We start from the raw sequence: 17429 nt of genomic DNA, 5'->3' as shown, positions 1-17429 counted from the left end.
ATAAATCAAATAAGAGTTTACATTACAGTTGTTATCCCTTTAACTTCCATTTCTGCGTAATATATATTGGTGTGTTAGTACTTAGTATAATTATATTTTTCAATAACTCTTTATAATTGATGAATTAAATTAATTTTACCGATAAATTGAAAAATATTGCACACTATCAGAAAAAATTGTCTCAAATAGATCAGGTCTATCAATATTGCAGATCGTCTTATAATTTGGAATCGAAAGTTTATCAAACAGACCAGGTCTATAATCAATATTACGGAGTTATTAAAATATATAACATAAGATCACTTCGAACAAGTCAATATAAGATTGCACAATTACAATGCTTTTACATGTTTTTTCTTTTCAGGTTTAACATAAAGACTTTACTTCAACAATACAGACAGTCATCTCTATGATGCCATAGCAATCAATCATAAGATGGTATATGCAATAGCTACAATGCAGCTTCAGCGGACACAACAAACATTTATTTAGAACATAGCTCGAACTCTTCACAAACATGTTACCCCCAACTTATCCAAAGATGATCCGCCAAACACTACTTTCCAAGCTTACGCTTCATGGAAAATCTGCCAAAAGCACACAGCATGCACACTGAAACCTATATATTATTTTGAATGATGGATTATTTCCTTAGGCTGCAGAACCAGCTTGTTCACATAGATCCATTAGGTCCAGGGTCTGAAAAAGGTCAGAAATCACACCCCATCAGAGAGAAACAATTAATGAGGAACCAATATCATAAAATATTGTTTTTGAAAATGGAAAAGCAATATTCCCTCGTACCTCTGGAACTGACAGCTCAAGGCGAAACTTTGGACCATCATAATGATGCAAAACTGGCCTGAATGAATCTTCTTCCAGTGCCTTGCAAATTTTTCTGACACGAATTCTTACCTGTGGATGATGAGGAACACGATATTATTCATTCAACATCTCCCAAACAAAATAATATATGGATTAACTTCCACTACGAAATCGTATTGTTATACCTGAGCTGGGAACCTTGACTCGCCTTTGCATTTTTTATCCTCCCATGCAGTTGGATCTATGTTAGAACCCCCAAAACATGTTGCCTGCAACCAAGAAGTCTCAAAGTTAGCAAATTGACTACAGCACAATTGGCGTGCCTTCAAAGGATTGATGAGGGAAAAGATAATAATGAAACCAACAAAGAACCTATATATTTTCGAAGATATATGGTTATGTATCTCTCTGGTCAGAAGAACATAGTAAATAGTACCAAAGTAATGGAGAGACAAACACAACAAGGCCAAATTTTAACAAATTCATTTACATTCAATGAATTAGGTAGTCCCGCCACCAGCTATGCCCTATACCATTGCTTCTCTATGTTGGAGTTTTTGAATTCCAACATAAAAGAGATATTGACATGCCTGTATTTGGCTGAGAATTCTAGCTCTTAAGCCTCGAGAATAGGTTTCAATTACATAGCACCCAACTGTTCTTGGGTGTTATCCTCGTATCTTACCAATATCATTTAAAAAGCACACAATTTTAATCCTGCATATCCCTTAAATATGGTACTTCCAAGCACAGTCTGGACGATAACGAATTTAACTATATTATGAGAAAATAAGCATAGCCCACCTCAAAAATGCCATGCAGCTGATGGGTAGTATAGTTATATAGAAATAGAGGTAACCCCGGTGTTATTGCCCTGACCGAATCTCGATACCTTGGAGGCAGACCTGCCAAAAATATTTAAAGAGTCAGTCTTCAGGAAGTATATGAATAATAATCATTAAGATTGAAATATAAATTAAACTTAGGGTGCACGCACCAAATAGCTGACGTTTTAAGTCTTCCTGCATTGTATCATTGTTACAAACAAAGATATAACCTCCAAGCACCTCATTGCGTGGGAGTGTCTCTGCTGCAGGCAAAGTCTTGAACCTTTTGTCAGTAGCATTTGTGTTGTTTTCATTGTTGTTGTTATTGTTGTTGCTGTGCGGGTCTTTGTTGAGCTGAACATTACCGCTATACTTGTTACTGTTCATGTTACCCACAAAGTTTGCATTGCTTTTCTGGTAAACCGCATTCATATTGTAAACACCATTCCGAAGCGAGTTTTTGTTCATATTTTCAGTAAATTTAGATTCTAGGTTTAACATGCTCAAGTTAAGAGTGTCAAATTTGTTCTCCTCCTGAAACCCAAACTTATCCCTTGGCCTTGTTTCCATGGGACCCTTCGAAAGATCAAGGTTGTTAAAGCGCTCCGCCTTTGATCTCTGCTCAGCTAACTTAGAAGCAACCATTAACCACTTGTGATCCTCAGATGCTTTTGAGTGTCCACGAAGCTCGTCCCCTAACTGCCAGAAGCTGTGCATGTTGTCCATCTTCTGAAACCAAAATTAAGTTTTAGAAGCAGCATATATAAATTTCATTAAACTTATATATTATACATACACACACATCCACACAGTGAGAAACAAACCATAGCAAACTTTCAATTAAAGATGAAGAGAGTTACGTCTATAAAAAAAGTTCTTCTCTTCAAGATTCTTTCTTGAAGAACAAAAAGCAAAGAATATCCTTTATGTCATTTTACATTTATCAGCTAGTATAACCGCTAATTTACCAAACATTTAAATTAACTTATTAGTTACCAATCATCACTAGCTACCGGTCATAAGCCATAAGCTACCAGCTAGGGTATCAGCTATAAGCCATTTTTACCAAACAGAGCCTAAAACATCAATATAACCAACAAAATTAGTTTGTGCTGGCAGAGCTCAAAAGCTCAACCAGATCTAAAACAGATCATAAAATTAAAGACTAATTTATAAGCAATAATTCCCACTTCAATTGTTTAATTAAATCAATATTGAACACAAACTTCATTTAACTACAAATAGGTAACAAAGATATTAATGATATGAATTTTCTGTCCATTCTAAATGTTTAAAAAAGTTACAGTCACAATAAAAGAGACAATAATAAAAGGAATCTCAAATCTTATTATCCATTATTAAAACCAGTTCCTAACTTTACTTCTTTCTCCATCGATTTTTTTAACAAAAACAAAAGTTTGCCACATAATTAAGCTTCTCGTATGCAATTCCCCACAATATTGAAGTTAAATTCATACCCAATTAACCATCACAGTTACATGCTGTCACAAATCTGACATCAAATCAAAAAGGTAACAAGCTCAATAATGAAAAAAAACACACACACACAAATTAAACAAAAAAAAGAGTATATACTGAAAATTAATAATAATAAAAAAAAAGATATCAAAGATCTAAATCTGGCATTTACAAACTGAGAAAAAATAACTGAACTCAGTAGAGATAGAGAGATGTGAAGAATAATACGTAGGAGCTTAGAGATTGAAGTATACTGAAAACGAAGATTCGAAAATTTAGATTTGGTAACGAAAATTGAGGCAGTGATTTGATGAAATTTGGCAGAGAAGGAAGAAGCCCTAGATTTGGGGATCGAGAGAGAGAGAGAGAGAGAGAGTACCTTTTACGACTTCGCTATGCAACTCGAAGACGCCAGAGTGAGGGAGAGAGAAACTGAAAGAGTGAGTTTAATAAAGGTTTGTTGAAGTTGTTGTTATTTTACGGAAATGGGTGTCCATGTTTCGCTGAATTACGGAGATTGCCACCACTTGTTTCAAACATTTATAGGAGTATTTATTTTTGGTGGTTTAATAGAATTCATTTTGAAATTTTTATTTTAATAAAATGAATTTATTTGTGTTTGAAAATATACATATAAAACTTAATTAAATTATATTTTAAACTAAATTACATTAAAACTTAAGTTTAACACTAAAATTTAAGTTCCGCTATAAAAGTTAATATAATAGAATATTCTCTTCATTTTAAAATAAATTCGTTTAAATTTGTACTCATTTAAGAAAAAATAAAGTAATTAATAGATAATTAGACATGTATTTTTATTAATAATATGTTTACATATGCATCTAAAATTGAGAAGTTATAAAACTCAACTTTTGTATTAATGCAAAAGTTTATCGTGTTTTTATCAATTTTAACGCGTATTCAAACACGATATATAAAATAAAATATATGATTTTGAAAATAGTCTACTAATAATAATAATTTGATGACATGATTTAATTTAGAAAGTGAAAATTATATTTTTAATTTAAAACAATTCTTTTACTAAACAACATTCATTATAAAACTAAATAAAATTTAAGTAAAAGTTAGAAAGTTTTGATATAAATGTATAATATTCATATCTACATTAGTATAATTTCGTTAAAGATTTTGCTACGATTTTTAATTTTTTTTTTTCAAAAAGTAATGTAACAGCAGCTGTAATTTCTATAGAAAAGTAGGCAAATTGAACACAAAATGATTGAAATGATTTTCAGTTGTATTGAATTAGGAGATATTGCAAGTATTTATTAGTATGGTTAATTATTATTTAACTTGAAATATTTTTTTTTGAAATAATTATAATTTTTAAAATAATCAAATTTTTTAAAAAAAATTCTAAAATAATCACCTTTCAAAACAGATGTGTCAGATGAACTGGCGCATCCATTTTGAACCAAGAGGAGGCGTCACTCAAGTTGGCGCATGCATTTCTTAAGCCATGCAAAGGTGTCAATGCCTCAGGCGCATGCTTATAGCACGAGGTGTATGCGTCAATTCATCTGGCGCATACACCCTTGTATTATTTATTTTTTTAATTTTTATTTTTTTTTTTAATTCTTATTTATTTATGAAGTAACAAAATATAATGTAAAAAAAATGTTATTCATGATATAATAAATGCTACATGGGATTGACAAAAATTTAATAACTGACCCGATCGAAACATCCTCATGTTCCACATGCAGGTGCGTTAGTTTGTCTCCGAGGTCTCCCAAGATTTTCCTGAGGTGTTTGGGGTCTTTGTGTGCTGACCTGATGGAATGATGGCTGGTGTGAAGGTCCGGCGGAAGTTCCAGCGATATTCGACAGATGTGTCTTCATTTGTTCCCAATATCTAGGGGACTCTGGCCAACAACGCTTTCGTAATGGAGTTCGGTGCCCATGTCATCGTAGTTAGGTCGATGGGGTTGGGTGGATTTTTGACGGTATAGTTGCCCAAATTGGGACATTTAATCATTTTGGAAACGAAGCAATGGTTTCTAGGGCGTACTATAGTTAAACAATGGTTGTGTGTTTTTGTGATGGATGTTTGAGTGGTCATTGATGGGGGGCTACGATGAAGTGACCCATATGAATCATCTGGGCTATAGACGATTGCGGTTGAAGCGTATGGTTGTTGGTGGGTAGAGTTTGATTCTTGGTTTTGTGGTTGGGTGGGTGGCATGAATGGATTGCGACATTGGGTGTTTGGTTGTTGGGTGGATGGCATGAATGGGTTGCGAAGTTGGGTGTTTGGTTTTTGGTGTATGTGGTAGGTTGATGGTGTGAGGTTGGTTGTTGGGTTTGGATGGTTTGACATTGGTGTTGGACGGGGACTTGTTGTTGGGCGTACAATGACGAACTAGTTGGCATGGATATATCAAATATTGCGGCTCAGACACAAATTGTTGCATTGTTACCGACCTAAACCATGCCATATATTGTTGAGTTGGTCTTGCACCATGGATGACTGGTTCGTTTAAGATGTGTTGTCGCCGACTCCTCCATTAACGACACATCTCTTTTGCAAAGTCTCTCCAGTCGGAATAATCCCATTGGACATCAACTCTTTTTTGATGTCAATTCCCCAAACACGTCGAAGGTTCTGGAATATGTTGTTGCATGTCGAACTGTAGTTTTACCCGGTCACTCTGGTGTATTTCCACAGTAGTGAATCGGATAATTGGTGTCTTTGTTGTCCAAACTGCAGCATCGTCACGGTTCACATGATGATCAAGACCCAGATATATGGCCTCCAGATAAACTGTAAAACAATATGAAACGATTAGATGATAAATAATTTGATTAGTATTTTTAAATTAAAATATAATTGTGTAGGAGTATTACATCGTCTGGTTAAATGTGGTCCAATAGATTGCGATAGACTACTATAGCGTGCTTCAGACACCTATTGTAGTTCATCCCCCTTACTGACCACCTTAGATAAAAAAAGATTGAAAAATATTATTTATAGTTAATTATAATATAAAATATAATTAGTTAAATGGTAAAGTGTTACACTTTGTTGTAAACGGGAACATGAATGGGTTCTCGTTTATCGAGGCAAGTGACGACATTCTTGACCAACCCCATGCTTGTAGCAAATACGCACATGAAAAAAAACGTACAAGTATTCTTTTTTGTAGTTTTACACATTGCACTATATAGATGGGCCAACACAGCTGAACCCCAACTATATGTGTTTACCTTATTAATGTTGCATAACAACGGTAAATACATAATATTTACTGAATTACCTGTACTTTCTGAAAATAAAAAATTACCAAATAAAATTATAATATAACACCGAACTTTAATTATTTTTTCGTACTCGGTTGATTCTTCGGACAATATTATACTCGCATAATATTGTTTAAGATATTTTAAATTTATACCTTGCCCCCTTGCTTGACCGGACGACTCTCCCTCAGTTTGGTCATCACATAAAGGGGCACCCAATAATTTGTTGCAGATAGAGTTGTCCTAGTTTACTCTATCATTCACGGTCTTACCATCTATACGGAGACCCAACAACATGTGTACGTCCTCAAGTGTGACGGTACACTCACCGATAGGAAGGTGAAATATGTGGGTCTCGGGTCTCCATCTCTCCAACAAAGCAAGAATGAACTTGTAGTCCACCGAGTACGAGACAATGTTGAGGAGATTTCCAAATCCACATCCTCTAATATATGGTTCTATTAAAGGATCGTGGGGTACATATTCATGTATACGGCATCGAAAATGCTTTGGATCCTAATAACACATAAGTAAGAAATACAATAAGAAGAAGTAATATATAATACAAATATAGATAACAAAGGTATACAAATTAAATATGGAATAAGTAAAAAGAGAGTGATAACATACAAATGTCGAGATATTCTCGAGTGTTCCTCTGTGTTCATCACCCATAGTCAACAGAGACATAATTTGATGTTGTAGAGCTTGAGTGCAGCAGAGAAAGAGTGTGGTAAAGAAAAAGTATAGATGATTAGTGTTGGAGATGATTTGATGTTGTGATTTGAAGCCTATTTATAGATGAAGGGGTCTTACTAGGTTTGCAACCTACGCAGCATGTGATTGGTTGCATGCATGGCAAAGTAGAGTAGCCATAGCCTTAGGCGCATGCATGTGATGTTCACATGCAAGGAAGAGACGCTCTTGCTCTTGGCGCCTGCATGCTTCCCTTCCCTTTTATGTAATACAATAATTTTTGATTTGTAAGTAATTATTAAGAAAATGATTAAATAAGTTAATATTGATGATATAATTAATATTATTTATTAAAATATTTTTATTAATTATATTTATTTGAGTAATTAAATATATTAAAAATTAATAAATAGAATATAGTAATGAAAAATTAATACTAAATATTATATTAGTGTTATAAAAACAATTTTGAGAAGAAAAAAAACTACAAAGACATTTTTATGAGATAGATGAAGTACCTCATTACATCCCTCAAATTAAGGCTTTAAAATTTTTAAAAAGGCCTAGCTAGACAGTCATATATTGAAAGCTTTTTTTAATGAAGTCAAATTATATTAAGGGAATTTTTTTTTCTATCATTATACCTTCTCACAAACTTTTGGTGAAAATTCAAAAATATTTATAAAATTCAGAGATGCATCTTCAGACACATCTATTTTCTACAAAATTGAATGCAAACGAGTGAACCACATTTGTTATACTTAATTTTAGTCCAGAGTTGCATCTCTGAAGGTGTATTAAGGATAATTCAGAGATACATATCTGAAAATGGCTCTGATACTTCAAACTAGAAACAGAGACAATATGAGCAAGATCTAGAAATAAAATCAACTTGACATTAAATTAAAACACTCATCATTACATAGATAGTTATTAACATAAATTTAATATTACATATCATTAGGGTAGTTCAAGACGTTGTAACATATTGATAATATCGTCAGCAAATCTAGCAATCTTCGCATCCACTTCAATCAGACCATTTGATGTGTAACGGTAAAATATAATCCACATGACCTTTAAATCTTCATATGTCTTCAGTTCAAAGTTGGTGAACTTTATCTTCCTTTCGCTGTCAAACGAGGGTGAACGATATTCGAGCTTGATAACTCTCCAATTTTCTGAATTCGTAGGAGAATATTCAGCTTGGTTTTCATATCGACGAAAAGTAGGTCCTCACAGATCCAAAATTGAAGTGGTGGTTTTGCACCATTAAAATACACAAATGCAATATGGGGATAAGTAGCCATTTCTTGATTGTTATGCGTTTTGTAAAAAAATATGGGATGAGAGACGCCTTATTTATACAAGTTTTGGGTTACTTTGGACTTTAGAAAACTTATCTTGTCATCGGGGAGCTTTTCGGAGATGCATCTCCGATAAATCCTATTTTCTTTTTTTTAAAAGGGTGTTTACGAATATGCACATCCGTAAACTGCCTTGTTGTGTTTTTTTTTATTTAGTATGGAATTTTTCCCGATATGCATATCTGGAATCACCCTGAACCAAATTCACACCAGAAACTGTGTAAACATAAACATAAAATGTAAACCATAAAATTTATAAACTGAAACAGTCAACATTTACACCATCATTGTAGAATATATATTACTTATGTATTAAACTATATCAAGATTGCAAAGTTGACGACAATACATTCAGAAAAGTGTATCGATTACAATCTAAAATGATTCAATAGATGCAACATCGCATAAATCTACTATTGGTTCCTCCTTTGACTTTTCCTTATTTGATTCTCTTTCAAGCCCGTTCAATTTGGTGAACTTTTCCATCCTTTCCAGAAATTGATCTGGCCAAGTTTCCTCCTCTTTTGTGGAATGTGTCCTCCACTCCAATTATGTACTTGGTATAGGACACCTGGGTTTTATAAAAACCTCAACAAATTGTAGCGATTTTGAAAGTCATCCAATACACATGATACATCTAGATGGATCTTGATGTGGACCACTCCGAAGTGGAAAAAATGTCTCCGAGAAACCATATATGTCAGATTGATGCACACCCTATTATATGCACTTTCTATAAGACGACCCAATTTGGAGAAGCACATCCATTTTGACTCTAGTATGAGACCGCTAACACAAAGAATAACGACATCATAAATTGCATTAAAGTGTTCTTTTTTTCGTATAGCGATGTGTAGAACTCCCTATGCGACATCATCTCTTTCCAAAGTTGTTGGTGTAACACCCCGATAATAATAAAATAATTATTTAAAATTGAGTTAATAATTTATTTATTAATTTAATTAAATAATTGGAAATTTTATTATTATTATTTTTGGATTATTAATATTATTGGGTTTTATTATTGGAGTATATAAGTTGGAATAATAAAAAGTCCCATTTTTGGTAAAAAGGGTTTGCACGTGAAAAGGAAAAGAGAAGCGGCTGAAAGAGAAAGGACAAAGAGGCAGAGCAAGAGAAGAGGAAAAGCTTGAAGCTAACGGAATTTGCCGGATTAACTCAGGTAAGGGGGGTTTATCATCGGTTAAAGGGCATTATGTGATAATATGTACTGGGTAGTGATAACCATTGTTTGACCTCTGATTAGATTGATGCATGATGAAATTGTGAACTTTTTGGATAAACGGAATTGGGGTATAATTGAGAAAGAATTCGTAGAAATTAAATGTAAAAGTGTCAGATTTTGTGTAATCGAATAAGATATGAATTGTGTTGAAAATATGAACGATTTCTGTGTAGAAATTGGACTGTGGAAGGTTGGATTGGGTAGATCTCGTAGCAGAGAAAGCCATTGCAGATCTGGAAATCTGGTTTCTGGTCATACGCGTATGGCACTAGGCAATACGCGTATGAGATGGCTGGTACGCGTATGGAGGAAGCCTTACGCGTATGGGTGAAAAAGATGATATTCTGAACGTAAATTGGTCTCTGTTGGTACGCGTAATGGGGGACTGTTACGCGTAGCATACGCGTATGAGACAGGTGATACGCGTATGGGTTGGGCGAGGAAATGCGCAATACGCGTATGAGAGTGGGCATTACGCGTATGGATTTGGTCAGGCGTGGGCAATACGCGTATGGGCATAGGCAATACGCGTATGGGCAGAATTGTGATTTTTCTGTGCTGTTGTTGTGCAGTTTTTGGTTGTTTAGGCTGAGTGATGTACTTAGCTGATGTATGATGTAGCAGGGATCATTTCCCGTTGTTTTGAGTAGTACAGGTATTAGTAGAGTGTGCTAGTACTGTATTTGGTTATGTGGCATGATGTGATATGCTTTTATGATAAAATGTATTAATGAGGTGTGATGATAAGCATGATGCTGTGAATGTATCAGTTATGTATGCATTGTGAATAGACTGTTTTATGGCTTAGAGTGTGAGCTTATGTCTATTATTGAATTGTTGTTGTCGTTGTTGCATTGCTAGGTGATTAGCATGCATATTCTAGCCTTTGGGGCTGTAGCTAATTCCCATGGTGAGGAATTAGTGAGTGAATCATTGTAGATTGTTGTTGATGTTTGCATGCTAGATGATTAGTGTGCATAGTCTAGCCTTCGGGGCTGTAGCTAATTCCCACGGTGAGGAATTGGTGAGTGAGTCATTAGATCTCAAATGAGTGGGACTAGTGAGCTTAGTAGCCGTATCTGGATTTGATCGGTGAGCTTGAACTGTATGTTCAAGAATAGTCGGTACCGCATGTGTGGAGTCTCATTGCATAACGAATGTATGGCATATAATATGAATGGATGTATTCCAGTATTATATGAATGTTGTGTGTTGTGTTGTTGATATTGAGTATGGTTGAGATTATACATATGCTATATGTTACTGTTGAATATGATGTTTGAACGGATATTGCCGTTGCTGAGTGCGTAGTCTGATTAGGGTGAATTGATGTGTTATTTACTTAGCATTACATGTTATTCTATAATGCTTATTATATTGATTGAGGAACTCACCCTTACAACTATGTTTTCAGGTAACGAGCAGAGTTGAGTAGAAGCTAGTCCTTGGAGTCTAGTGTCGTCCTTAGTGGGTCATGCTCTGGTAGATGTAACATCGGGAGGGGATGTTTGAATATGTTTTAATTCAGTTGTTGATCAACTTTACATGTAATGTAGTACATGCTTTGAATGTCGATGTTTTGTATCCGCTGCGAATTATGCAAAAGAGTCTTATTTTGATTAAATAAATGAGCATGACAGGATATTTTGATAAATGTTGTGAAATGATTGTGTGACACCCTTCGGGGCATAATTACTCTGATTGATATGTTATTATTTAATTAAAGATTTTGGGGTATTTAGAAGGGTGTTACATTAGTGGTATCAGAGCCTGGTTGGTCGAGTCAAGTCGTAATTATTCTGTTTCCCCTGTACGGTATAGGTGTTGTGTAACCCTATCAGTACTCATTGGTTTAGTTTGTTTGGGTTTTCATAATAGAGATGGCTGGAAGAGGTAGAGATGATGCTGCAATTGCTGAGGCCCTGGGTATGCTAGCTGGAGTACTTGGAGGAAATCCGAATGTTGTGGGAATGGGAGCTGCTCGTCAACTGAGTGAGTTCCAGAAGAACAATCCTCCAATGTTCAAGGGAGCATACGATCCAGATGGTGCTCAGAAGTGGTTGAAGGAGATCGAGAGAATCTTCCGAGTAACTGAGTGTGCCGATAACCAGAAGGTCAGGTTCGGTACGCATATGCTGTCAGAGGAAGCTGATGATTGGTGGGTTGCTACCCGCACTGAGTTGGAATCTGCTGGAAATGCTGAGATCACTTGGGCTGTGTTCAGAGAGAGATTTCTGAGGAAGTACTTTCCAGAGGATGTCAGAGGAAAGAAAGAAATAGAATTCTTGGAATTGAAGCAGGGTAACCGGTCTGTTACTGAGTATGCTGCTAAGTTCACAGAGCTGTCAAAGTATTATACTCCCTATAGTGAGGCTACTGGGGAATTTTCCAAATGTGTGAAGTTTGAGAACGGGTTGCGTCCCGAGATCAAGCAGGCGATTGGATATCAGCGGATCAGGGTGTTTTCTGATTTGGTTGACTGTTGCAGGATTTTCGAACAGGATTCCAAGGCTAGAGCAGAGAGCTATCAGCAAAGGGTTGATAGGAAAGGTAAGAATCAGATTGATCGTGGAAAACCGTATGCAGCTGGCAAAGGTTTCCAGCGGCAGAGTGGGATGAAGAGGCCTAGTGGGGGAGACTCTAGTGCTCCTGTTAAGTGTTATAGATGTGGTCGGGCTGGACATCGTGTTCATGAGTGTACCAGTGCTGAGATGAAGTGTTTCAAGTGTGGAAAAGGTGGTCATTTGGCTGCAGAGTGTCGGTTGAAGACTGTGACTTGTTTCAACTGTGGAGAAGTGGGTCATATCAGTCCACAGTGTCCTAAGCCGAAGAAAGAGAATCAGTCAGGAGGCAAGGTCTTTGCTTTATCGGGTTCTGAGACTTCTGCAGATGATCGTTTGATCCGAGGTACGTGTTATATTAATGGCTTTCCTCTTGTAGCTATTATTGACACAGGTGCTACTCATTCCTTTATATCTTTGGATTGTGCTGTGAAACTTAAGTTAGAGATATCTGAGATGCGTGGTAGTATGGTGATTGATACTCCTGCGAAGGGTTCAGTGACTACTACGTCAGTTTGTTTGAATTGTCCTTTGAGTATTTTTGGTAGAGACTTTGGGATAGACCTTGTGTGTCTTCCACTAGTACAGGTTGATGTTATCCTGGGTATGAACTGGTTAGTGTTTAACCGAGTCTATATCAACTGTTTTGATAAGACTGTGAGTTTTCCTGAGATTGAGGAAGGAAAGAATTTGTTCCTATCTGCCAGGCAGGTGAATGAGGCAGTAGTAGATGGGGCAGAGTTGTTTATGCTGTTAGCGACTATGGAAGCTAAAGATAAACTGGTGATTGGTGATCTAGCTGTGGTGTGTGATTTTCCTGATGTGTTTCCGGAAGAGGTGAATGAATTGCCGCCAGAGCGTGAAGTTGAGTTCTCGATTGATTTGGTACCTGGTACTAGACCGATATCGATGGCTCCATATCGTATGTCTGCTGTTGAGTTAGCTGAATTGAAGAGTCAGCTGGAAGATCTGTTGGATAAGAAATTTATTCGTCCGAGTGTGTCACCGTGGGGTGCACCAGTGTTATTGGTTAAGAAGAAAGAAGGTACTATGAGGTTGTGTGTGGACTACAGGCAACTGAATAAAGTGACGATCAAGAATCGGTATCCTTTGCCGAGGATTGATGATTTGATGGATCAATTGGTTGGTGCGAGTGTGTTCAGCAAAATAGATTTGAGATCTGGGTATCATCAGATACGTGTGAAAACTGAAGATATTCAGAAGACTGCTTTCAGAACAAGGTATGGACATTATGAGTATTCTGTAATGCCTTTTGGTGTGACTAATGCGCCTGGAGTATTTATGGAGTATATGAATAGGATTTTCCATCCGTACCTAGACAAGTTTGTGGTAGTGTTTATTGATGATATTTTGGTGTATTCGAAATCTGAAGAAGAGCATGCTGAGCATTTGAGAGTGGTTTTGGGAATTCTACGAGAAAAGAAGTTATTTGCTAAACTGTCTAAATGTGAATTTTGGTTAGAAGAGGTTAGTTTTCTTGGTCATGTGATTTCAAGAGGTGGTATTGCTGTTGATCCTTCTAAGATAGAAGCGGTGTCTAAGTGGGAAGCTCCGAAGTCAGTTTCTGAGATAAGAAGTTTTCTTGGACTTGCTGGTTATTATAGGAAGTTCATTGAGGGATTTTCTAAGTTGGCGTTACCGTTGACGATGTTGACTAGAAAGGGGCAAGCGTTTGTTTGGGATTCAAAATGTGAAGAAGGTTTCCAAGAGTTAAAGAAAAGGTTGACTACTGCTCCTATCCTGATATTACCGAGTTCGTCGGAATCATTTGAGGTTTATTGTGATGCTTCATTGTTGGGTTTAGGTGGTGTGTTGATGCAGAATAAGCAGGTTATAGCTTATGCTTCGAGACAGCTAAGGGTTCATGAGAGGAACTATCCGACGCACGATTTAGAGTTGGCAACTGTGGTGTTTGTTCTGAAGTTGTGGAGGCACTATTTGTATGGGTCAAGATTTGAGGTTTTCAGTGACCATAAGAGTTTAAAGTATTTGTTTGATCAGAAAGAGCTGAATATGAGACAGAGGAGATGGTTAGGATTTCTGAAGGATTATGACTTTGGTTTGAATTACCATCCGGGTAAAGCAAATGTAGTGGCTGATGCATTGAGTAGGAAATCATTGCATATGTCTATGTTAATGGTTAAAGAATTGGATTTAATTGAGCAGTTTAGAGATTTGAGTTTGGTGTGTGAAAGTACTCACAATAGTGTTAAATTGGGAATGTTGAAGTTAACGAGTAATATTTTGGATGAGATCAGAGAGGGTCAGAAATCCGATATGCTTTTGGTTGATAAGTTGACTCTAGTGAATCAAGGTCAAGGTGGTGAATTCAGAGTTGATGAGAATGGTGTTTTGAGATTTGGTAATCGGGTGTGTATTCCGGATGTTACTGAGCTTAAGAAGAGCATTCTTGAAGAAGGACATCGTAGTGGTTTGAGTATTCATCCTGGAGCTACGAAGATGTATCATGATTTGAAAAAGTTATTTTGGTGGCCGGGAATGAAGAAAGAAATTGCGAGTTTTGTTTATTCTTGTTTGACTTGTCAGAAGTCAAAGATTGAGCATCAGAAGCCGTCTGGGCTAATGCAACCGTTGGCTATTCCAGAGTGGAAGTGGGATAGTATCAGTATGGATTTTGTTTCTGGGTTGCCAAGGACAAGTAAGAATTTTGAGGCTATATGGGTAATTGTTGATAGATTAACGAAATCGGCTCATTTCATTCCGATCAGAATGGATTATCCGTTAGAGAGATTAGCCGAGTTGTATATTGAGAAGATTGTAAGTTTGCATGGTATTCCGTCGAGTATTGTTTCGGACAGAGATCCTAGATTTACATCGAAATTTTGGGAAGGTTTGCAGAGAGCTTTGGGAACTAAGCTGAGATTGAGTTCTGCATATCATCCGCAGACTGATGGTCAGACTGAGAGGACGATTCAGTCATTAGAAGATCTTTTGCGGGCTTGTGTTCTGGAAAAAGGAGGTACTTGGGATTGTTATTTGCCTTTGATTGAGTTTACCTACAACAATAGTTTTCATTCGAGCATTGGTATGGCACCGTTTGAAGCTTTGTATGGTAGGAGATGTCGGACACCTTTGTGTTGGTATGAGTCCGGTGAGAGTGCTGTGGTTGGACCGGAGATTGTTCAACAAACTACGGAAAAGATTAAGATGATTCAGGAGAAAATGAGAATTGCTCAGAGTCGTCAGAAGAGTTATCATGATAAGAGGAGGAAGTCACTTGAGTTCCAAGAGGGAGATCATGTGTTTCTTCGTGTTACTCCGATAACTGGTGTTGGTCGAGCTTTGAAGTCGAAGAAGTTGACACCTCGATTTATTGGTCCTTATCAGATTTTGGAGAGGATAGGGGAGGTAGCCTATCGTGTCGCTTTACCGCCGTCGCTTGCGAATTTGCATGAGGTTTTTCATGTGTCTCAGTTGAGAAGGTACATTCATGATCCGTCGCATGTAGTCCAAATAGATGATGTACAGGTGAGAGATAACCTGACTGTTGAAACATCACCTATGAGGATCGAGGATCGAGAGTTGAAGCAGTTGCGGGGTAAAGAGATTGCCTTGGTGAAGGTAGCTTGGGGAGGACCAGCAGGTGGCAATGTGACTTGGGAACTGGAGAGTAAGATGAAGGAGTCTTACCCAGAGTTGTTCGCTTGAGGTATGTTTTCGAGGACGAAAACTCTTTTAGTAGGGGAGAGTTGTAACACCCCGATAATAATAAAATAATTATTTAAAATTGAGTTAATAATTTATTTATTAATTTAATTAAATAATTGGGAATTTTATTATTATTATTTTTGGATTATTAATATTATTGGGTTTTATTATTGGAGTATATAAGTTGGAATAATAAAAAGTCCCATTTTTGGTAAAAAGGGTTTGCACGTGAAAAGGAAAAGAGAAGCGGCTGAAAGAGAAAGGACAAAGAGGCAGAGCAAGAGAAGAGGAAAAGCTTGAAGCTAACGGAATTTGCCGGATTAACTCAGGTAAGGGGGGTTTATCATCGGTTAAAGGGCATTATGTGATAATATGTACTGGGTAGTGATAACCATTGTTTGACCTCTGATTAGATTGATGCATGATGAAATTGTGAACTTTTTGGATAAACGGAATTGGGGTATAATTGAGAAAGAATTCGTAGAAATTAAATGTAAAAGTGTCAGATTTTGTGTAATCGAATAAGATATGAATTGTGTTGAAAATATGAACGATTTCTGTGTAGAAATTGGACTGTGGAAGGTTGGATTGGGTAGATCTCGTAGCAGAGAAAGCCATTGCAGATCTGGAAATCTGGTTTCTGGTCATACGCGTATGGCACTAGGCAATACGCGTATGAGATGGCTGGTACGCGTATGGAGGAAGCCTTACGCGTATGGGTGAAAAAGATGATATTCTGAACGTAAATTGGTCTCTGTTGGTACGCGTAATGGGGGACTGTTACGCGTAGCATACGCGTATGAGACAGGTGATACGCGTATGGGTTGGGCGAGGAAATGCGCAATACGCGTATGAGAGTGGGCATTACGCGTATGGATTTGGTCAGGCGTGGGCAATACGCGTATGGGCATAGGCAATACGCGTATGGGCAGAATTGTGATTTTTCTGTGCTGTTGTTGTGCAGTTTTTGGTTGTTTAGGCTGAGTGATGTACTTAGCTGATGTATGATGTAGCAGGGATCATTTCCCGTTGTTTTGAGTAGTACAGGTATTAGTAGAGTGTGCTAGTACTGTATTTGGTTATGTGGCATGATGTGATATGCTTTTATGATAAAATGTATTAATGAGGTGTGATGATAAGCATGATGCTGTGAATGTATCAGTTATGTATGCATTGTGAATAGACTGTTTTATGGCTTAGAGTGTGAGCTTATGTCTATTATTGAATTGTTGTTGTCGTTGTTGCATTGCTAGGTGATTAGCATGCATATTCTAGCCTTTGGGGCTGTAGCTAATTCCCATGGTGAGGAATTAGTGAGTGAATCATTGTAGATTGTTGTTGATGTTTGCATGCTAGATGATTAGTGTGCATAGTCTAGCCTTCGGGGCTGTAGCTAATTCCCACGGTGAGGAATTGGTGAGTGAGTCATTAGATCTCAAATGAGTGGGACTAGTGAGCTTAGTAGCCGTAT

General features: G+C 36.8%; 1 protein-coding gene across 3 annotated transcripts; it reads right to left on the bottom strand.

The window, feature by feature from the left end:
* Window positions 1-257: 257 nt before the first annotated feature.
* On the bottom strand, window positions 258-3655 carry LOC127128241 (B2 protein). 3 transcript variants are annotated; one of them, XM_051057463.1, is made up of 6 exons: window positions 3511-3655; window positions 1823-2381; window positions 1630-1730; window positions 1011-1094; window positions 805-915; window positions 258-699 (listed from the first exon to the last, which is right to left on the bottom strand). In XM_051057463.1, exons 2-6 carry the CDS (start codon window positions 2376-2378, stop codon window positions 652-654), a joined length of 900 nt encoding a protein of 299 aa, XP_050913420.1. In that variant the 5' UTR covers window positions 2379-2381; window positions 3511-3655; the 3' UTR covers window positions 258-651. The 3 variants fall into 3 exon arrangements, with proteins under 3 accessions (XP_050913420.1, XP_050913419.1, XP_050913421.1); XM_051057462.1 differs by having other exon boundaries at window positions 1823-2378; window positions 3511-3649; XM_051057464.1 differs by lacking the exon at window positions 3511-3655 and adding an exon at window positions 3360-3438.
* Window positions 3656-17429: the final 13774 nt, after the last annotated feature.

Source organism: Lathyrus oleraceus, chromosome 3 (genome assembly GCF_024323335.1).
Source record: "Lathyrus oleraceus cultivar Zhongwan6 chromosome 3, CAAS_Psat_ZW6_1.0, whole genome shotgun sequence".
Classification (NCBI taxonomy): Eukaryota; Viridiplantae; Streptophyta; class Magnoliopsida; order Fabales; family Fabaceae; genus Lathyrus; species Lathyrus oleraceus.
The sequence above is the reverse complement of the archived record's forward strand: the minus strand, read 5'-3'. Positions and strand labels throughout refer to the sequence as shown.